The 24,885-nt window shown below is 29.5% G+C and overlaps 1 protein-coding gene across 1 annotated transcript; it reads right to left on the bottom strand.

The window, feature by feature from the left end:
* Positions 1-7,283: 7,283 nt before the first annotated feature.
* LOC114173973 (ABC transporter B family member 2-like) lies at positions 7,284-14,790 on the bottom strand. Its single transcript, XM_028058684.2, has 12 exons — positions 13,997-14,790; positions 13,769-13,823; positions 13,467-13,642; positions 12,200-12,400; positions 11,670-11,929; positions 10,740-11,280; positions 10,260-10,639; positions 9,698-10,116; positions 9,070-9,311; positions 8,740-8,987; positions 8,227-8,639; positions 7,284-8,024 (listed from the first exon to the last, which is right to left on the bottom strand). The coding sequence occupies exons 1-12, from the start codon at positions 14,246-14,248 to the stop codon at positions 7,474-7,476; spliced, it is 3,738 nt and encodes a 1,245-aa protein (XP_027914485.2). The 5' UTR covers positions 14,249-14,790; the 3' UTR covers positions 7,284-7,473.
* Positions 14,791-24,885: the final 10,095 nt, after the last annotated feature.

Here is a 24,885-nt window from a genome sequence, read left to right on the forward strand (position 1 = left end):
ACTAAAGGTAACTTGGTTATGGCCAGAGGGGAGAAACAATCTAAATTGTACTGGACTAAAGCTTTGGTTGCTAAAGACAGTGTGAATGCTATGTATATGGAGGCATCTTTGTGGCACCGGAGGCTTGGTCATATAAGTGAGAAAGGGCTTAACTGCTTAGCTAAAAAGGATGTGCTTATGGGATTGAGAAATGCAGAATTGGAGAAATGTTCTCATTGCATGGCTGGTAAACAAACCAGAGTATCTTTTAAGAAGCATCCACCCTCAAGGAAGTCAGAATTGCTTGAATTGGTGCATTCTGACGTTTGTGGCCCATTAAAGGTAAAGTCATTTAGTGGTGCACTTTACTTTGTTACTTTTATTGATGATTGTTCCAGGAAGCTATGGGTCTATGCTCTTCAGCGGAAAGGTCAAGTACTTGAAAAGTTCAAGGAATTTCATGCTATGGTTGAGAGGCAATCAGGCAAGAAGCTGAAATGCATCCATAGTGATAATGGTGGTGAGTACCGTGGACCTTTTGATGTTTATTGCAGGCAGCATGGTATTAGACACGAGAAGACTCCTCCTAAAACTCCTCAGTTGAATGGTCTAGCGGAGAGGATGAACAGAACCTTGGTTGAAAGGGTTACATGTATGCTTTCGGAAGCAAAGTTGCCTAAGCACTTTTGGGGAGAGGCATTGCTTGCAGTTGTGCATGTTATTAATCTCAGTCCCGCAGTTGCTTTGAATACTGAGGTGCCAGACAAAATTTGGTTTGGTAAAAATGTTAGCTATGATCATTTGCGTGTCTTTGGTTGCAGGGCATTTGTTCATGTTCCTAAGGATGAAAGATCCAAGTTAGATAAAAAGACAAGGCAATGTATCTTTATTGGCTATGGTGAGGATGAATTTGGCTACAGGTTTTATGATCCTGTTGAGAAGAAGCTTGTTAGAAGCCGTGATGTACAATTCATGGAAGACCAGACCATTGAAGACATTGATAAGGTGGAGAAGACCACACCCGAGAAAGATAGTAATCTCACTGATGGTAATCCGATGAGGTTGCCCGCTCACAATTTGGAGAATGTTGAAACGGAAGCTCAAGACAATGAGCAACATGGTGATGTTGATGATCAACAGGTTGGAAGTGGAGTAGAGGTTCCAATTGATGATGCTCAAGAGGAACATGATGATGATGATGATCTTGGTGATATATCTTAATCACCTCAAGTCCAACTCAGGAGGTCTAATAGACAGAAAGAACCTTCTACAAGGTATTCTTGTGATGAGTACATAATCTTGACTGATGGTGGAGAACCTGAGTGTTTTGAAGAGGCAAAGTTCATTGCTATTACTGAAGCATGCAAGGAGTTGTTATGGTTGAAGAAATTCTTGCAGGAGCTTGGTTTTAGGCAAGATAACTATTCATTGTTCGTTGATAGCCAAAGTGTTATCCATCTTGGTAAGAATCCAACTTTTCATTCTAGATACAAACATATTGATGTGAGGTATCATTGGATACGTGATGCTTTGGATGCTAAGTTGTTGGAGTTGAAAAAGGTTCATACAGATGATAATGGTGCTGATATGATGACTAAAGCATTGCTAAGAGGAAAGTTTGAAGTTTGTTGTGAGATCGCCGGTTTGGCGGTTATCTCCACATAGTTATGAGGGGGAGATTTGTTGGGTATTGGGCTCCCTTCCTATGTGGAGAAAAGGCCCAAAATTTGAGAAGCCCATGTCTCACTTAACCTAGTGGAGAGGAGGCTATAAAAAAGAGAGAGGCAGAACAATAGAGTCAGAATACACTGAAAGCCCTAACACATAGAGGGAGAGGTAGAGGGAAAATTCTGTTCACGTTTTTCATAGAGCTGTCGCAGTAAATTCGGCGCTGCGGATTCGTTCACCGTTGGATCGGGCTGAAATTTTTACAGCAGGTTCGGAACTCATTGCTCTTCATTCTGACCGGTCGGATCTTTGATACGAGGTTTGAGTTGGGAGATATTAATTTCGCACTGCAGCAGTGATTTGTAGAGGTTTTCCCCTCTTGTTCTTCTCTATTTGAAAGCTTTGTTGCTTTGTTATTTGGTTGGGTGTTGGCACTAATTTGTGCTATTGAGTGAGACTCTTTTGTACTCTTGTTGATCATAGTGGAACTATTTCTTTGGTCTGGACGACTCGTGGTTTTTACCCTTGATTTGAGGGGTTTTCCACGTTAAAAATCTTGGTGTCTTTATTTGTGCTTTTGGTGATTTATTATTGCTGCTCTTTGATTATTGCTCCTCATAGATTCTTGCAAGTTAGGGGAAATTATATCCGCTGCATTCTCTGGTATATTGTTTGTTGTTGTTTTCCCCATCATGTTTATCTTTATCTGTTGCAAATTTGGCCACTGCAATTTTACTTCCATGGTATTCTCACATTAATTAATAATTCATTCATACAGACTAAACTGATGCTTGGATTTTGTTTGTTCGCCTATCTTGGAAAAAAAGATAAAACTCTTCGATCTTTTAATCTTAAATTTGTAACGAATACACTTCTTAATGAATATATTATTTAAAACGTGTTAAGATTCTGACGGGGTTTCACAATGACATGAGATGAGAAAATAAGTGATAGGAATTTAAGTATTTAAGTGTGAGTCTAAGTTTCACATTGGTTATAAATGAGAAAGTGAAACACTATATAAGGATAAAAATCTATAAATCCACTGGCTTAAGGTTTTGAGTTTAGGGTGGTGTCAATGTCTTATGTGGTTGTGCTCAGGTTTCATTGGTGTTTGTTCTCCCCAATGAAACTCTTTCCTTAAAACCTAACAAGTGGTATCAGAACCGATGGTTAAAATCGGTTCAGACGAGTGTAGTATTGTTCTTGTATCGAAAGTCTTTCTGGTAAGAGTTTAAGATAAGTGTGTCTTGTTAAGAAGAACGAGTGTATCAATGTGGTTGAAGGGACTCACCCTTAAAAGAGTTTTGGGTTGAGAGTGATGTCATAATTTTTATATATCTCCCATTATGATGAATTAGGTAAGATTTTTTATATTTCACATTAATTCTCAATAAATAATTATTAATATCTACTATTGTTGTCTTTAATTCCTATCATATTTTTAGTGTATTTAATGATACTATTTAGTATTAAACAGGTTATATAAGTCAATAGGATTAAAAAATTAAAGGAAGTTTAACCAATTATTAAACTCATGCACTAGAAACTTATATCAATAATAAGAAAATAGTAGACATAATTTATAAAAAGGAGTGTACTCAATTTACATCAAAGACACATGTGAAACTTAAATGCAAATTACAAAGAGAGTCAATTACATACGAAGATTAGACACAATTTATAAGAGCTTAAGAGAATACATGTTACACAAAGAGTAAATAAAACTTTGTATAAAATGCAAGTAAAAATGAAGTAGACAAAATTTGCACATGAAAAATAAAAGATACATTTATAAATGCAACATTTACAAATTATGCAAGTTGACTACGCATATCAAAGGTGTTGCCAAAAATATAAAATGTGATGCAGTTACGATTACTTTTTTTATTCTTTATTAGAAAAGTCCTAACTTATTTATGAGAAACTTAATTCATAAAATAGATATATAATTACAAAATCTAGATTAACAAATATTCGTATGTATTCTTCACCTCTCACATGCAAGTACAGAGGCTATACATGTATGAAAAAAATAAAAAGGTGTACACTTTAGAAAAATGAAAAAATTATTAAAAATTAAATTAATTCTCTTATCTTCTAATGTATGTACTCTTATCGAAAAAAATAATGAAAACGACTTCTCAAGTCAACTTCAATTTTTTAAATCAAGTAAAATATCTTATGTTTTTAGAAATGAAATAATTTAAATAAAAATAAATACTTTCTTCAATAATATTTAACTTTTATAATTTTTAAATAATAAAATATTTATTTTTCATTTAATTTATACTTTCTATTTTAATTTATAACATATGTCCTTGTAGAGCAGGTAGAGTTATCTAGATATCCGTTTTCACTAAAATTTATTTATTTACTTCTTTCTAAATGAAAAAGGATTATTGAACACCTTTATCAATATATAGTGGCGGATGTTTGTGGTAGCAGGGAGGGGCATGGTCCCCCAAAAATTTGATTTTTTTTTAAATTTTAAGTATTTTAAATTCTTTTTTATTATAGATATTAGATAATATATTATAAATATTAGATAATATATTATAAATTAATGATGATTAAATTAAATATTTTATTTCTTTTATAAATATAATAATTAATGTTAATAAATAATAAAATATAAAATCAAACATAATAAAAAATAAAGAATACAAAGATTTATTAAGATGTTTTTATTATTATTTTTTATTATGGTTTGAGCTTCTTATAAATCGTTTTCATTTCTTATTCTTAAATTTTTTCTTTTGTTTTTGAAGAGAAAAATATCTATTTTTTTGCTCTTATTTTTTTTTGTTCTCTTTCATTCACGAGGAGGAAAAGAATTAGGTAATTCTTTCATCTTATTTGATAGTGAAATATTAGTTTAATAAATTATTTAATAAGTCTCTTTTATATTAATTTTTATTTTATGAACATAGAAGTAAAAATATCTTACTGTGTGTTTTTTTATAACCGTGTGTGTTTTTTTATAACCGGATATTGTGGTTCATTATATGACTTGAGTTTCTCACAAATTGTTCTTATCTCCCATTTTTACCTATTTTCTTTTGTTTCTTAAGAGAAAAAGATATACTATTTTTACTCTCATATATAAGTTGTTGTCTTCCATTCTCGAAAAAATAAAAAAAAGGTAATTCTCTCTCGTGAAATATTAGTTTAATAATTGTATATTAATTTATTTAATGAGCTTATATATTAATTTTTTATTTTATGAACATAAAAGAAAAAATATTGTACTGTGTGTTTTTTATAACCGGATCTTAAGTGTGGTTTAATTATCATCGAATTTTCTTTTGGTATTTACGTCTCTTAGTTTTCTATTAGATTATGAAAAATTATTGTTTAGTCTTTTTTTTAAATAGGTATACAAATTCAAGTCTTCCATATATTTATTTGTAATCTTATTTCTTTTTTAGTTATTGTTATACTAAATTATGTATTCATTTTTATTATATTAGTGACAATAATTAAATATATAAATTTTGAACGTATTATTTTGGCTCCCCAACAATGTTGGTCAAGATCCGCCACTATATATATATATATATATAAACTTACAAAATTAACGTTGTTTTTAAAGAGATTAATTTTATTTTAATTTATTTTTAATCGTAAAACTTATTTGAATTAAAATTAAAAAAAAATATTCTTATTAATTTTTTTGTGATGAATTTTATTTTTCTTATATTTAGAAAATATTTTAAGTTTATAGTTTAAAGAATATTTTTATTTAAAATTTAGAAAAATCGAATAATATCATTAAACATTTATAAATACTTGTGAATATAAAATAATTTTTAAGTGATATTATGGAAGAAATGAATAGAGTATATAATAATTACCTATGACCACCCAACTTATCACACAAATCGTGTTGGGAAATCACTGAGAAGAAATAAATTTAGAGTACTTCTTCCTGCACCCTCATATTTTCTTCATGCACCCACATAGCCTTAGTAAACTTACTTAGTCACTCTTTATTTAAAAATGATTTAAAATCTTAATATTATATTTTCCTACGCTACACCTCCTTTACTCTGCAGTTCCTTCACCCATGCACCTCCATTGTCTTCATTTTCGAGAGTTAGAATTTCATGCCAATCACCTCTATTCGGGGCTCCTAGATTGAAAAATAAAATTATAATAATAGACAAATTATATTTTTTTAAATCAATATTGAGTGAATTATAAAATTAAAAAATATAAATTATTATAATAAAAAATATAGGATAAGGAAAAAAATTGTAAAGCCAATTTTACATGTTTTCTAAATAAATAAGTGAATAAGTTATAAATATATTAAATATAAAATATATAAATGATACAAGAGATTATAGTAGAGAAATACATAGGATAAGGACAGAATAATGAATATTGGCATATAACTTTCTCCCCAATTTTACACTTTAAATATTGGATGCATATGTTATCAAATGCTATTTTAATACAGAAGATTTTATGCCAAATAATTTTTTCGCACATTAAATACTGTGTTTAATGCTTATTCTACGCTTTATTCCCTTTTACATTTTTTTGTAAATCATATTAAAATAAATCTATTTTGCTTTCAATAAAAACACTCATTTTAGTCTTATTTTTCTTCCATAACTAGATCACTTGATTGGCAAAAGAAAGACACCACGATTAAAACTCTAGAAATCAATTTTCACACATTATATATAAAAAACAAAGAATGGATTCTTTTTATTTTAAATTATGTTAATGTGTAAAAATATAATTAATACAATTATTTATATGTGAAAAATTAGTTATTCTAAAATTTGAAATTTATAACTATTTGTTGCAAATCAAAATGAGTCATTAGATAATTTCTTCTATGAAATACAGTCAATTGCAACAAGATGAAAGATGAAGTTTTTTGACTAATTATACATCGAAAAAAGAAAAATAATTGAAAATTTTAGTATAAATTTCATAATAAACTAATTATGTGACGTGTAAGAATAACAGATTGAGATTTACTAAAATTACTAATGTAATTAACATTTTGAAACATCGTATTATAAAAAGTATATATATATATATATATAATATATATATATATATATATATATATATATATATATATATATATATATATACTGTTTTGGTCAATGTAGTTGACTTGACATTTGACTTTTCCTGATATGAAAAGAATTACGATATTGTCATAACTTTAACATACAATAGAAAAACTGATCTGCAATTATTTGTGTTATGCCAAGATGCCTTTTTTTTTTTAATTTAGGAAATAAAAAAGAATATATTCATTCATGAAGTATATCCATTATTTATTGAAACACGTATTAATTATTATAAGAAAATTTACAAGAAAAATGACAAAACAACAGACTAGAGAATTTATCAATCTTTGAATTGATATTTCTGACACCCTGACACAGTGACAGAATGTATTACATAGTTCACGTGAAAATCCAGTAACAGCAGTTCTACGGTACAAGGATGAATCATTGTTCCTATCCATTTTGTTTGAGGTAATGTATTGAACGTTGAATGTGAATAAGCAATGTTGACACTGATTTTGTTAGGTTCTTTTATTTTGTTTATGGTATAAGCATGCTATAACCATAGATGATAATAAATCAGGATGAAGAACTGCATACATGAAGCCATTTTACATTTTATAGAACTTACATACATATTTATATATTGTATGAAATTATTCGGATCCGACATCAGCTTCCCAATCCACATCATTCTCTATAAATGTGGGGGAAAAACTAAAAAAAAAAATACAAAATTACAGTATAAAAAATTCATGTTTTTTTGTTATGTTCTTCTTCCATTATGCTATAATTGATGATGCTGTTGTTGTTGAAGGTTGACTAGTTTAAAGTATGCTCCATTTTTATTCTCTATGAGACTTGAATGAGTCCCTTGCTCAATTATCTTTCCATCCTGTAAAACTGAGATTTGGTCTGCATTTCTTATGGTGGATAGCCTATGAGCCACCATAACTGTTGTTCTGTTCTGCATTAATCTGTCCAATGCTTGCTGCACCACACGCTCTGACTCCACATCAAGTGCACTAGTGGCTTCATCAAGAAGCAAGATTTCAGGGTTCTTTAGAACTGCTCTTGCAATGGCTACCCTTTGTCTTTGGCCACCGGATAGTTGCACTCCTCGTTCACCTACTTTGGTGGAGTAGCCCTCAGGAAGACCACTGATGAAGTTATGAGCATTCGCAAGCTTAGCTGCTTCAATCACTTCTGAATCAGAGGCACCTTCTTTTCCATAGAGAATGTTTTCATAAATTGATGTGGCAAAAAGAGCTGGCTCTTGTTGCACAAGACCAATGTGTCTCCTAAGAGATTTCAGATTAAGTTTTGTGATGTCTTTGCCTGTAAGAGTTTCATTTATTCTGGTTAAAAGAATGTTACAGGCAAATTGTTCATGCATGCAAATGGGTCAATAACAAATCCTTAGATTGGATAAACTTCTCCACAATGAAGATAAGAAAGTAAAATAAATTGAGTTTTTCCTTTAAGTGAATGTGTTTGTATCTTTGCATTGAACACAGTGTTTGGAGTTCGAATATCTTACCATCAACTAACACCCTTCCGGATATTGGATCATAAAATCTGAGGATAAGGGAAATCACAGAGCTTTTACCAGAACCACTTTGCCCCACTAGAGCAACACTCTTGCCTGCGGGAACTCTTAGGTTGAAATCCTTGAAAATAATCACATCTGGCCTTGAAGGGTAGCTGAAATTGATTCTTTTGAGCTCAATTGTTCCCTCCACTGTTTTCAACTCTTCTCCAACATCTCCTGATATTCCTGACTTTCTATCCATCACTTCAAAAACTGATGCAACCATTTGGTTCCCTTTCAAAAGGTCTGGGGCAAGGGCCAAAGTCTCCCCCATTGCCAGAGCTGTTACTATCAAAACCATAAATGACTTCATAATTGATTTAAAGCTTGCAAGCTCCTTTTCCATCAATGTAGATCCATACCTGCAAAAGATTTACACTCTAAGCACAAATGTAACCAGCATTTGGTGTGATATTAATCCTACAAGTAGCCTATTAAGACAGAACAAAGTTAAAAATCTACCACAAGGCAAGGCCATAAGATGAGAAAATAAAGAACTGGGAAACGCCATAGAATATGCCAGCAATTTGGCCTCGTTTAAATGAGCGTTTAGAGGGATCAACAAGCTCATTAGCATAAAGGTCAAGGACCTTTTCTTCAGAACAAAATGCAGCCACAGTGCGTATATTGCTCACAGCCTCCCCAGCAAGCATGTTGGCTTTTAGGTATGCTTTGCTCAAGTTGCCACCATATCCTTTCATAAAGAGTTTCTGAAATGATCCCAGGGATGTATTAAAACGCAGAAAGATATGCTAGTTCTATAATGTTGAGATGTTAAATAAGGAAAATCACCTCACTGATATGACCACTAATAACAAAAGGATATGTAGCTATGACAATAAGTGTTATTCTCCAGTTCAAGATGAACGCAATAATAAATGAAGCAACAACCAAACCAATATTCTGTAACAGAATTGTTGAACGATCAACGACTATAGTTCTTAACAATGTTGCATCAGTCTCTAGCTGCGATGAAAGCATAGAACTTGTGTTGTTTGTATCATCAAACCATCCAATTTCGTTCTTCAAGATAGCTGCACCCAGATGAACAAGGAAAGTTAATTGAGAGAGAGAGAGATCATCATGTTTGAGCCCCGATAGCTATGTATTTAGTTTTCAGATTTTTATATGCATCAAAGTAAAAAAGGCAATAACATATTGGATGCTTACAATACAAATGCACCTTTAAAATATAATCAATCAGAAAATGGATTGATTAATTGTATTAGTGATCATGATTCATGAACACACCGAATCCTTAAAAAGTGTAACAGTATACACACTACAAAATAATGGATTTTTTCTGATACATTGCCATTCAGTGTGAATTGATTGAAGTAGGAAGCTTGAAAGGAAAAATTTTCTGGCAAGAAAAGTGAATAAGTGATGGAGCAAGTAATAACCAATTGATAAATTTTACCTGAAAACATCATTTCTCTCACACGAAGGGTAAGTCGCTCTCCCATGATTCCAAAAGACAGATGTTCAATGGCATGGACAGTGACTGTTATAACTGCTCCTCCACAGAAGAGGAAAGCAATTTTTTTTACTTCGCGACATGTTGTCTCCCAGTCCAAATAGTATGATACAAGCGCATGAGAAATTCCAAGTGCAAAAAGTGGCATCTGTGCTCCAGCAATAAATGCGCACAAGGTACCAAAAACCCCATAAAACCAGTCAGGACCAACCATAGAATACAGTCTTGCTGCTGAAACATACTTTTTCTTGCCCGAATTTTCTGTTTCTTCAGCACAAACACGGCCAATAGATTCTTTATCTGATCGAAAACTACCACCAAGGCTGGTGGTTGTACGGGATAACTCTCTCGAGTAGGTTATGCTGCAACCAAAAGAAATATATAATCATAAACAGCACGTTAATGGAATTGTTATAACAGAAACATTCAATTAACCTCTGTATTTTTAAAACTTTTATCAAAGCTTTACATATAAGTGTCCCCAATGAAAATGAGAATGAAGTACCTTGGTTGGCGTCCCATGCTAGGACCAACTGAAGGGAGGCGTTGCAGAGAAGCTGCCTCTTGGAGTTGAACAAGAGATGCATATACACTAATTGGGTTAGACATGAGCTCTTCATGGTTACCAGTTTCCACAATCTTCCCTCCCTGTACAACAGCAATCAAATCTGCATTCCTGATGGTAGAAAGTCTGTGAGCCACTACAACAGTTGTTCTCCCAACCATCACACGATCAAGAGCCTCCTGCACACTCTTCTCAGACTCAGCATCCAGAGCACTCGTTGCTTCATCCAACAAAAGAATGGATGGATTTTTCACGATTGCACGAGAAATCGCAATCCTTTGTTTTTGCCCTCCTGAGAGTTGTATCCCTCTCTCACCAACCTGAAAAAAACAATTTACCACCTCTCAAGGAAAAGAAAAAGTCTACCATATTTACTTTGTTACGGAAAACCTCTTCAATACATAAAATCAAATATCTTACCTGCGTCTCTAGTCTATCAGGAAGATTGTTAATGAAAGACTGAGCATCTGAAAGCTTCACAGCACGCTTTAGTTCTTCGAGAGTGGCATCATCTTTTCCATAAAGTATATTCTCCTTGATGCTTGTAGCAAAAAGGGCAGGTTCTTGGTTAACCAACCCAATTTGCTGCCTAAGCCATTTGAGATCAAGGTCCCTGATATCATTCCTGTCTAACAGTATCTGACCAGAAAGTGGTTCGTAAAAGCGTTCGATCAATGATATGACAGTGCTCTTTCCCGAACCACTTCCTCCCAAAAGGGCTACAATTTTCCCTGAAGGAATATCTAGACACAGGTTGTTGAATATTGCTACATCTGGACGAGATGGGTAACTGAAACAGACATTCTTAAACTGGATGTCACCCTCCAATTTGCCCAACTTGCGACCAGTTTTTGAGCTACTTTTGGTCACTGTGTCCCTCTCTATCATCTCAAAGATTGGATAAGCTGCTGCCTTTGCTCGAATGAATGCAGTGATATCTGGTGCTGCCTGCCCAAGTGATCTGAGAAAAAAAACACGACCTTCATACTTACCTTAATGAAGAAAAAAACTTGAACACAAGAAATACCACCTTAAATTAGATCAAATCCATTAGTGCAATGTCAATTATAGTCAGAAAATATGATTTAAGATTAGAATAAATATGTAAGCACACTGTAACATGTTTTTATACTATTATTCAACTATATGTGATTCACTCTAGTGAACAACAGCAAAATGTACTATCATTTAAGTTCATTATATCAGCCCTATATACCCTTCACTGCATGTGTGTGCATGTGCAAATTTCTGCATGAAAATTGAAACCAAAAATAAGATGCAACTTATTCCACGATGCACAATTATTATGAACTCTTATAAGATGTCATGTAAAAGATAGAAAGGACTTACAGGCCAGAGATCACAACATTGAGCATGGTAGTGAAAGACTCGCCTCCATTTGCAATATTCTTGTGAACGACAATACTAGTGAACCAAACAAGCAAAGCCCACGATAGAAAAAGAACACAGTGCATTGAGCCCAGGCCCAGGCCCTTTGCCAAACCCGCTTTTCTACCGTTTACATAAGTTTTCATGAGAGCAGCTTTATACGACCTTACTGCTCTTTCTTCTCCTGCAAATGCTTGAACCGTTCTAACATTACCTATCACCTGAAACTCACAAAGAGTACACAACATTGAGCCATGTCTCGAAGAACTAGCCACACACTATTGTTGCTAAGATTGAAATTCATGCAAATACCACAGCTTTCACTCTTAATTTAGTGACCTAATTCCTGCCAATCTAATGTTCTGCATGAATTTCACTTAGCATTCTTTAATGAACATTGGCAACACCATAAATAATCCAAACCAAATAGGTAGCAAGAATTTCTTTTATCGTACACAAGAAATTTTGTGAAAATTGAGTTGATTAATTACCTCTTCAGCAATTTCCCCAGCTCGCACATAGGCTTTTCGAACTTTTGCAATAAGGCCAATTGTGACGTATGCATAAAGACCTCCAGCAAGGGCAATCAAAGGTACAATTGAAAGAGTCACTAGACTTATCTGCCACACTCTTACAAACCCAATAATAAACCCCGCTAAAAAACGGCTTATGTAGTGCATGAAGTTCCCCACCTGTAAATTCCAATCTTCAACTATTATCAATCTTTTTACCAGAAGCATGCATTCGTTAAGTTTTAAAATACTTATTTACAAGTAATTCTAAGCACCTCTAACGAAGTACCCATGAAAAAAGTTAATTAATTTAGAATGTGCAACAGCTTTTATAATGGCATCATATAATACAACAGGTTAAGTTAACAAGGTTTTATGGTCTTCTGATAAGTAATTAACGTTGAACTCTTCGAATGTTATAACGTAAAAGACCACAAAACTTGCTCCATTAATTCAAATTTCTTGAAACCATGGAAATGGTTACGTGTCTTGGTGAGTGGTCACACAGATACTGTTGGTAGATGCTGAATCATAATTACATGCATCCTAAAGTAAGTGTGCATTTTATTGGAGGCACATGCAGCTCTCAGGTTAAAAGTTCAAAACCTTAAAATCAACGCAACCATATCGACCGGGCGCATAAATGCTATCGGATGCATTAAATCCACACTGTTCGATTTTCATATATCAATGGTGTCAGAGATAAAAGACAGGCGCAGAAGAAGGGAAGAACATAACCATAAGAAACGCCAAATGGTGAAGTTATTGTTTTACCGCTTCAAGGGAAATTCCCCAACCCACCACGCTGTTACCCAAACAAAGAGCATTTATTATATCTTAATAGGTGTATTCAATGTTCTTTTTCAAAAAAATTCTGTTTTCAAATCTATATTCAAGGAAACTTTCTTAATAACAATTAATTGTAGTCTTACCTGCTATCTTTATTATCATTTTCTTGTTATTTTACATTACATGAAGAAAAATCTTCTTAAAAAAAGTTATTTCTCTTACTGGTATGGGGAAGCTGAGGAATTGGGGAAGGCTCCATAAACTAAAAATTGACGAACAAAGTTGAAGTGACAATTAATAATAATTAATGAAAACATTTCAGTAGATAGATTGGAGAAGCCATAAAAAACAAACAAAAAAACTGAATGAGGTTAAAATTGAAATTGAGCAGGGAATTTGAGTTTTTGTAGAAGTTCTTGGTGTATCTGTAATAAGAAATATTGGTTAAAATGCATACCTTCTCGGATAGTGCATCTTGAACAATGATAATGTCACTGGTGATGGCAGAAATAACCTCTCCTGTTGATGCCTCAGTGTCGAATAGGCTTATATCTTGATTCAACATTGACTTCAAATAAGCCATTCTCATCTTTGCAGCTTGACGTTCCCCAGTATGCATCCAACAAGCCACCTCTATATATATATATAATCAATCCAACATCAATATTAATTATATTCTTTAGTTAATTACTAAGAAATGAAAAATTAAATTAAATCAACTGAGATAATACATGATTTTTGACTTGGCTGTTGTCATACCTATCCAAGATGAAAACAATATTGCTATACTTAGATACACAAAATCCAAAGAGTACTGCAAAATTCAAAACAAGAGTATCACATTAAAACATGCAGCTATAAGATATAGTAACATTTCTTCAATTGACAGAAAGCATCATAGTGCTGTTTTTTTTTTCTTTTCAGCCGAACAGTTACTACCTCGGAAGGTTAATTTGGAAGAGGACAGGAGAAAAGGTTGCTACAAACCTTGGCAACTTTGTGAGAGGCTTCCTTGGGGAAAAGATAGGCCAAGCCTATGACATTGATCAACTTGCCAAAGAAGATAAAGAAAACAGGAACAGAAGCACCATGTATGCATGCCCCAACAGATCCAAAGGCCATTAAAACACAGTCATAGAAGTCAGCAAAAGAGAAGAGTTTCAGCAGAGAAACTTTGTGTTCCTTTTTGCTCTTAGCATCCACGGCCGAGTCACCGGAGAAGGTACCCCGGTCTGACATTCTGGCCAGAAAAAAAGAGAGCAAAAAAAAAAAAAAGAGAAGAACAACAATCCTTTACTGAAAAAGTAAGCAAAAAAGTAGTAGTAGCTAACACCAGAAGGTGCCCTGCAACTGCAAACTTGAATGTGCGTTTGCAAAGGGCAGAAAGTGAAGATGGGAAGGGAAAAGAGGAAGTGGGCACGTAGTGATTTTGGTTGTGGTGCTGTATTGAAGAAAGTAGCTAACGTGGAGAGATTAGGAATGGGGTAGGAGGTGGTGGATGCGTCATAATATACAAGGTAGAAAAGAAGATGGAATATTTATTATCACCGAAGATTTGATATAGCATGCAAGGCTCAGAATCAACTTAACCTTAACATAATTACAATATAATAATATAATACGGATAGGTTTATTGAATCTTCAGTGGTTGATTATGTTGTTATTGAGGTGTTTCTTGGGTCATTGCGTGAGTTGTTCATATAGTGATGATGATGATGAGCTGTGTGTGACTTTGCAGTATTCAACTGCACTCTCTTTCTTGCTCTCTGTCTGCATTAAATTACATTGAGAGGTAGTTGTTGAAGTTTGCTATATATATATATATATGAACGTAGGCTCCAGATAAGTTCAAATGGGCTTGGCTGAGTCCGTGACTGAGACTTACCATAAACTGTAACTACATAAGGAAAAAGGAAGAGGGAACCATTGAAAACCAAGGTCTGGGTCTTGCGTCTTCGTGATTTCTAGCATATATAAATGTCAGATGCACCAGCACTGGTTCATGCAAATAAGGATAGTTCTGAAAAAAAAAATTCTAGATATATTTGAAGATGTGAGAACAATACTGAGTATTATTATTATTTTCTTTTTTACTTTTGTTGAAGTTCAATCTACGTGTACGTAATGGAGTAACTCAACTCATGACACTGCATCAACAACGTACAGAAGTGTTGACAAGGTCAAATACCTAAATGTAAGGTCAAATACCGAATGTGATTAATTTCTGATATACATCCAGAAACAATAAATCTTATTATATTTCTACGCTATAAACAAAGTAATATATGTTGTCTTTATAAAATCTTCATTCTCATGCATTACAATTTCTTTAGTTCAACTAAAACATCAATAAATATAATCAACGTGATTATAAAAGATAAAAAAAAATTATTATATATTATTTAGTATAAGCATGTAAATTTATGTTACGTTAATGCATAGAAATACAAATAATAATAATAACAATATAAAAAGACAAGTAACTACCATAAAATAAAACTAGACAATAATGACATTAATATTATGACTATTAGGAATGACATTAGTTTTCAAATCAATTGATAAAAGAGAAAATTCTAATATTTACGAATATAAGAATTGAAATTGAACAAATATAATAAATATAAAAAATTAAATGGAATAAAAAAATAACATAACCACAAATTAACATGTGACATACTTGTAACTCAACACGTGAGAAGTTTTTCTTAAAAACTAAAAAAATTTAAAAAAATTTAAAAAATCAAAAACTGATACGTCTCACTATTCATTAAGATTAATTATTTAAACATTGCTACAAAAATAATCAAATTAACCAAAATTGACGAAAATAAAGAACATGAGGACCAAAGTGAACAAACACAACGAAATTGATAATCAAATGTGTATTTAAGTCTAATGTTGTTAATACATTGAAGAATGTTTTTCATAGTATATGAAATTCATAGTATGAAATATTTTTCATGAAAGAAATTATAGGTTATTGTTATCCATTCATGTTTTTACTTAATTTTTTTTCATAATAGATAATTTACCTATATGTATAATGTAATTTTATAAATAATTTGGTGTGATTTTTTTTATGTTTATTATTCTTTTCTTTTTTTCTTTTTTAATAAAATCATATGACAATAATATCCATGATGAGTTTATTTGGGATATTAGTATTATGACTAATAATGATAATATACAATTTATTAGTATTATTTGACGTTATTTAATCATAAGAAGAATGTGTTTTGAAAAACTAAATCTTGCGCATCCCTGATTTATTACGTTCACGTATCATATGTAAACCACCATGTCCATGTGGGTGGGGTGTATGAGGAGAGCGATTTGAAAGCTATACTATTTCGCCAACAAATACTAACCAAACATAAATATTTCATTTTCCCTTTTATTATCGACTTTTGGAAAACATCTTAATAATTAACATTTTTCTTATACTATCACTATCTATGCACTTTTTTCCTATCCAATCAAATCAAAGTCCCTTCAAATTTCTCTAATGGAACTTTGGATTCAATTGAGAACACTCGACGTAAAAGCAAAAAGGGGAAAATATTATATATGTAATATGCATAATCATTAGTGTTTAAAACTTTAATTTATTAAAATAATATAGTTAGAATAATTCGCTGACATTGCAATAATTTTACTCTTAAAAAAATGTTTTAATGAGTTGAACTAAAATATAAATGTTAAAAATGGTGTCATATTTGAACAAGTCAGAACATTTTCATAATTATTATTTGTTTAACTGTGAAGTGTAGAGTTAATCAACACTTTGTTTTAGAAGCTTTAACCCATCAATTAAGTCTACCCTCAAACGGAAATCAATTACGTACAAGAATTCTTCATTTGGCGGTGGGAATCAAATTCTATTTACGTAATTAATCGTCGCTTTAAGAAGAACTTTCCTTAATTAATCCAAACCTAATTCAAATTAATTCCAAATCTATATATATTCAATTAAAAAAGGCCTCACATATTTAGAGAAGACGCGACACGTAGACAGAAACAAGTGTTCCATATTTATTTTATCGAAACATGTTAGATGCATACAACAGAAACTGTCACGCCATACTATAAAAATGTAAAGTCACCGAATATTTGGATGTTCATAACATCTTTTACATGTACTTTCACATACCCTGCCCCATACCAAAATCAATATGCTTAAAAACCCATTTTATTTTTAAAAAATAATTTTTTTGAACTATCTTGCAATCTAATATGATATCTTTTAAATTATTTTTTTTTCAGTTTAATACGTTTTTGGACTTTTAACTTTCAGTAAATTTTGAAATTAGTTCATCTCGAAACTTTTGATCAATTTAGTTATTCATCTTTCGAAATATATAAATTTAGTTCTTTTAATCAAATTTTGTTAGGTTTATTTGATATTTCGTACATATTTTAAGATTATATTTGAGTAGTTTATATTGTTTTACACATTTTTACTTTAATGTTAAGTTAAATATTATTATGAAACGCGTTTGAAATGTCAAATAAACTTAATAAAATTTGATTAAAATGACTAAATCCACGTATTTTGAAAGATTAAATTGGTCCAATATTTCGAAATGAACTAATTTCAAAATTCATTTAAAGTGAAGGAAAAACATATTTAACCATTTTTTATTTTTTTTATATTTTAAATTCACTTAAAAGATACTGTCTCATATTATAAGAAAAAATGGTAAAAATATAATTGTTTTTTATTATTTTATTGTTTCATTATTAGCCATTCGAAAGAGGAAAATTTCAGAAACTATGAAAACCTCCATTTGGGTCCGAGACTTGAATAGTCTAAAAAAACGCAACTTTAATGGCCTCCACCCAACCGTTTACCTATATTTTTTAATGCATTAATAATTGGTTTACTTTGCTCTTCTTTTCCACCACTCCATCTAGTACTTGTGACACCACTATCTTTTTGGTTCACATAAAATATATTCTAATTGCGTTGAAATAATGAGATATATAAGCTTGACCACAAGATGAACCACTAATAAATTAAGCAACAAAGTGAACAATCTCTCATCCTATCTTTCCAAACAATGACACCTTCTCCTCCAATGGGGTAAGACCAAAAGAGAGTTAAAAACGCATGCATCACGTACAACCTATCAAATTAATTGTGACACTTACACGTAGGGCACCACTAAGTACTATACAATTAACAACGAAAATGTGAAGTAAAATAGAGTTTGAGAGAAAGTTACGAACAAATATGAGATGCTATATAGTGTGGTGGTGGGTACAATTTGTGGGGCTTAAATGGTGAAATGGAATTTAATTGAAAGATGGACATGACATGAGACGTTAGAAAGAAGAATATTGGAGAGTGTTGCATGAAGGGTATGTGTTGTTGATCTTGAAGAAGGAACAAAAAATAAAGTGATGATAATTGCAGAAGAAGTAATGAATATACACAAATAGTTGAGGGATTGAAGATGGGTTGCAATAGTGGTTGAGAAGCTTTAATAACGAAGACCCAACCGAAAAATTGATGCTAATTAATGCCGTTGTGGAAACTGATTGGGACATGCCTGTCACGCTTTCTAAATACTACTAACTCTTCCATTATTAATTATCCACTATATTAACCTCATTAATTCACTACTTAACTAACTAATTAATTAATTTCTATCCATTGGTAACTTAAACATCTTCATTGGTTCCTTCCTCTCATCGTGATTATGTATGTTTTTGTTTGATGGGGTTTAATTGCCCCATACATGTGATGCATCAATAGTATATTTCGTAATTAATTCCAACACAAAAGTTTGTTTTCCTTTGAGTTAAATCCCTTTCATAATTTTTTGAAAATATACATATTTAATGTTTATAAGAAATAATTACAGTTTTGTTTCTCTAGCTTTTTCAAATTAAGTATTTTGAATTGATTGTGGATACATTATATTTTCAACGACTTTTAACTGACAAAAGTTGATGTTTTTATAATAGGATTGGTTACTTTGTTGCTAAGATATCGGATCATTTGTGTTTATTTTTTTAAGTTATTTTTTAATATTTTTTTTCTAGTTTACTTATTTTAAAAGTAAAGGATTTTTTTAAGAAGTAAATCATAATAGCCTTCTTAAATAATATATTTTTTCTATACCAACAAAACTTCTTTCGTTTCTTTTCAAATTTAAACATGGTTTATAACAATAATTAAAGGTTAAATGTTGTTCTAGTTTCTAAACTTGGTAAAAAATTGGAATTTATTTTTGCTAAATAGATATATTTTAATTTTTAAACTTTAAAAATAAATATAGTTATTTTAACTTAATGACATTAACTTTTAGGATTGTTAAATAATTTTTTTGACATTTATATTAAAACATGTCAAATGATATAAATATAATTGGATTAAAATAATTGTATATATTCATTTTTAAATAATATATCAAATTTTATGTTCTAATTTAAGGATTAAAATGTAAACGACAATTCTTCATCCTGGTTTTCATCAACCTTCATAGTTTTTTTGTTCTTTTCTACTTTAAAGTTTGAACCATGGCATATAGTAACAAGTTGCTTCATAAGTGGACTATCTTCTACTTTATAAACATTCAATGAAATCATTAAAAATGTTCCACGAGTATGATACTTGGAATATACTCTCAGGAAATTTACACTTATTTTCTTTCCCATGGATACCAACTAATATGTGATTTTATTTAGTCCATTAAAAAATAGAAAAAAAAATGAAAAAGCAAAAAGTTTTTTTTTCTTTTTGTACAATAATACAAATATTTAAAACGAAGAAATTCTGCAAAATATTGTAATAAACTCGAATAGATAATCGTGAAAAAAATTTCCATAAATCTAGATACTGTTGATCGTTATGGTATTTTGGTTTGTCTCCTTATAACTATGTAACTATTACATCTCGAAATTGTAAAACTTTTAAATCATGTTTTGAAATTTATACTTTTTTCATCTAAATTTTCAAACCATATACTATTTTAATCTCTAAACATGTATTAATATCATCACTTAGTTTCCATTTCAATTTAAATTTTAGACCAATATATAATTGACAAATTACACTTTTAAATTTATTATATTTTTTCTTGATTACATAAATTAATTTAACCATGTTATTCTGTAAGGCAATGAGTTCTGATACCACCGATGATTTTATATTTTTATATGAATATTATCATTAAAGAGATATTACATATATGTTACTTCAGTTTAACACATATAAAAGATTTAACGTCAATTTTAATTCGAAATCTTAAGATAACAAATTTACGAATATTTTGTTTTACATAATATTTAATTTTGCTTTTTTTATACTCATGTTACTTTGATTCATACTTTAATTACTCTTCATATACACTTTTAAAAACTAATTTTGGTTTATTTCTTTACATGACAAAAAATGTATCTTTTCTATTTGACAATTCCATTCCTTAAATATGGTTAGAATGAATTTAATGCTTTGCTTTGTTTTTTTTTTTTTTTTCTTTCATTTGCTTGGGGATCCTTTCAAGAGTAGGAAAAATATTTAAGATATCGTTAATTATTTCATTTAAAAATATTAAGTTTTTTCGATGATAAAATATTCGATAAAATATTCTCTTAGCATTCTTTTATAAGTATCAAAACAAGTTAATTAAAAAAATCGTTTAAAGAATTTATATAATATTTTTTGAAAAGACGTATAAAAATAAAGAAAATTATTTTTCTTATTTAAAAATTATAAAATAAAATATTTCTTTATTTTTAAAACTATAATACCCTCTCCAAAATATAATAATGTCTTTGTATATCACTTTTATACGATAATTCAATTCTTTATATATATATATATATATATATATATATATATATATATATATTATAATGGAAATTTGTGATATAATTATTTTCAATTTTTAACTTCCATGTTTTATTATCTGAGTATGAAGTATCGATTATTGCAAAACAAAAATAATAGTAACACGTAATATATGATTCATACTAAATATCATAATAGAAAATAAAGGATGAGAATAAAAAAATTGGAATCATAGTATTATTATCCTAATGTAAAATCATCTATATCAAAAAATTAATATATTGTTGTCAAATGAGTTTTCTCTCTCAATATTTTTTTAAGTTTGACTCAAATTTAATATTTCGACTGGTAAATATTATACTTAAAATCATATTTAAATAGTAAAATTTTATAATATTATTATTTATGATTTAGATTTCTTGTATACTATTAAGATCGTCTAACAAAATCGTAAAATTATATAATTTGATATTTGATTTTGTTGCACCACTTATTCACCTTCTTAAGTGAATGTATTCATTAAAATAAAATCTAAAAATAGTTAATATATATATATATATATATATATATATATATATAATTTGTTGAAATATCATCCAATAAATACAATTAAAATTAATTTTTTCCTAATGATTAGCTTAATTAAAGTTTAATAATTAACAAATTTTCTGCACATTTACCTACTTAACCGAATTTCAATCAATTAATAAAACATTCTTTTTTTTTTTTTTACATCTTTAAAACTCTTATGGTTAATACTATAAAGAGTAAACAAAGTTATTATAAACCTAAATTTGATGAAATATTGATATAGAAGTTGAGTTTATTTTAATAATTTTTCATTTCTATTATAAAAAGTAAAATCTATAACTCATATTACTCCCAATTTACAATTTTATGAATCCCTTACATTCTAATCTCGATTTTAACTAAACATTTTTAAAATGTGTGTGGAGCCAATTCATTTCATTGACAGTTATGTTCTTCATTGCGGATGCCAATATCTTTCTATAACTATGGAAATAATAATGATATGACAATACAATAGCGATATTTTATCACTTTCTCGTACTTAATTAAGTTTGCTTAACCAATAATTTTGTTGTCATCCTTCACTAGATTTCAAAGTCTTAGAATAATTCTGGCAAAACAAAACCATAACTTTTCTTTTCTGAAGGTCGATAAGAAGAAATTTCCAAAGTGAAACATGTTGCTAATCATCATTAATTGCCATGTGCAACTTTCTTTCACAGAATGTGCAACACTTTGCTTTGGTATCACCGTCATTTATTTGCATGCTCCTCTCTCAATCATGTGGTGAAGATGAAGATGATGAAGATGTTGATGATAGTGTAACTTCAAATCACTTTTCACCTGATGAAGTCACCATGTTTCAGTCCAAAAGATTATCACTTTGCCATAGCTATAGCTCATTGCAGAGCATTATTATTATTATTATTATTATTATTATTATATATATATATATATATATATATATATATATAGTTAAATATGTTTTGATTCTTCGAATTTAAGTGAAATTGAAATTAGTCCCTCTTCAAAACTTTTGACCAATTTAGTCTTTCATCTTTAAAAATGCGTGAATTTAATCATTTTAATCAAATTTTGTTAAGTTTATCTGATATTTTAAGTGCATTTCATGATAGTATTTGAATTTTTATACCATTTGATATATTTTTGCTTTAATATTAATTCAAATATTATCATAAAATGTGTTTAAAATGTCAAATAAGCTTAACAAAATTTGGTAAGAAAAACTAAATTCACATATTTATAAAAATGAATGATTAAATTGATATAAAATTTTGAAGAGGAACTAATTTTAAAATTAACTATAAAACTTGAGGGATAAAAATATATAATTAATGTATATGTATTAATTCTAGTACCTTTGATAGTATTGAGAATTTGTCGTATGCTTTACTGTTCAGCCGTCAAAACCTAGTTATAGGTACAAGCCAACTACTAAGTTGAGTAGAGTTTATCAGTATTAATTTATGAAATGCTAAGTGGGTCACATCACATGTTTAGGTTCCATCCATCAAGTTAAAGAAAAAAGATTGCATCAAATTTGTATTCAAAAGTTTCTTTCACGATAAGGGACAATAGAATTAACAAAAGTAAATTAACGATTAATAAGAAGTTATCTCACCTAAATTTATGTATGATTTAATTGGTTCATACGTAAATTTTAAAATTTATGTATAATGATTTTACATCACACGTAAATTTTGATAATTAAATTATAAAAGTGTCATAAAAAATAATTTGATGTAATACTAAAAATATTTACAATAACCATTACTCATAATCACAAAAGTATCTTATAATTTGAAAACAAGAAAAACAAAATCTATGAGACCTAACTTAATCTTAGAAAATCATATCAAATTATACTCGTAATAACAAAATATCCTATAACATGAAATTAAAAAAAAAATCAATTTATGATTATCTAGTTTATTATCAAAAAAATATATCAAAATATTTAAGAAAAAAAAATTAACTTCTGCCGATTGAAAAAAAATAATATTATGGTACATATTTTACATATGATTTCTAAATTTCAGAGTATATTTGGTAAGGTGGTACGTTTTTTTATATTAGAATTTCTTTCTTATAATGAAAATTTTATTTTAAATCAGTAGCTTGTAGCATAGGAGAGTAAACTTTTTTTTCAATAGTAGGTAAAAGGGCTGACTTTTTCAAACAGAGACCTAGAGAGTCATCGCTGGGTGGGGGATTATAGTGCATAATGCGTTTGTTCAAATAATTATTTTAAGGAGAATATATAACTAACAAAAATTTAAATATAGTTTTATCATAGTTTTTTTTTTTACTATTTCTGCCAAAATGAATTCGTAATTTGTTAGAAGTGAGTTTTAAGCCTAACTAAATCCCCTACAAAACCAACTTATAAGGTAAGATTTGCACCTCACTTATATACTATAAAATAACCTTATCTCTAATTAATATGGGATTTCAAACATAATTTTCTATTCCTAAGTGTAGTGCTCCGATAATATAACTCTATAGATCATGGAGTAATTAACTAAGCTAATTCATTGTTTTTTTTACATTCATCATGATGTTATTATATCAAGATTCCTCCTAATTGGTAGTTTTTGGAGGTTTTTTTTATGAACGGTAAATGTTTGATAAAACACAAATACAAAAAAATTAAGAAATATTTTATTAAAAATATGACAACAAATTCATTTACATAAGTAAAATATGGTTATATAAAGAGAAAATACAAACAACAGAAATAATAACATAATAAAAAATCATAACAAAAAATTATAATATAAAATCTAACCTAAACTCATTACGGAAAACTGAAAGAAATCAACATGAACTAATGAAGTTGGAAGGTGTCTTTCTATCCTTTCTCTTAACAATCATGGACATATGCTTTGTTTGTTCATCATAATTATGTTCCTCATGGTAGTTGTAAAAGGCACATTGATGTTAAAACTAACAATCTTTCATTTTTATAACTTGAAAATTTATGTGCATAATTTGTTTCTTCATTCTGATACAGTGTTCTTTTGTTTATGTAACTAAATTTACACTTGACAATCCATTTTCAATTTTAGTGTTTTTTCAATAGAAAAAAACGTGGCTGTGTCTAAAATACTTATACATGAGGATATTTATTTTCATTTTTATCGTATATGATATTTGTTTTTTTGCCTTAGTTGCTGCATCTTTCCATAATTTAGTTGCCGCATTTTTTTTTCTTTATTATTATTATTATTATTATTATTATTATTATTATTATTATTATTATTATTATTATACTATATGGTTAGAAATATAATAGTTAAGACCAAAATAGTCTTAAATAGGCTTGGACAATATGTATTCAAGATTATGCTTATCTATAAGTTCGGTCCATTAATGATAATAACCATAAATAACCTACCTAATTATTAATTAAGTTCAGTTGATACATAAATTAAAGTAACAAAAAAAAGGTGAATTTATACATATTAAAATAACAAAAAAAAGGTGAATTTATACATATTAAAGGATATATTGAATTATTATT

The sequence above is a fragment of the Vigna unguiculata genome, chromosome 2, assembly GCF_037176805.1.
Source record: "Vigna unguiculata cultivar grain cowpea cultivar isolate G323 ecotype 2 chromosome 2, ASM3717680v1, whole genome shotgun sequence".
NCBI lineage: Eukaryota > Viridiplantae > Streptophyta > Magnoliopsida > Fabales > Fabaceae > Vigna > Vigna unguiculata.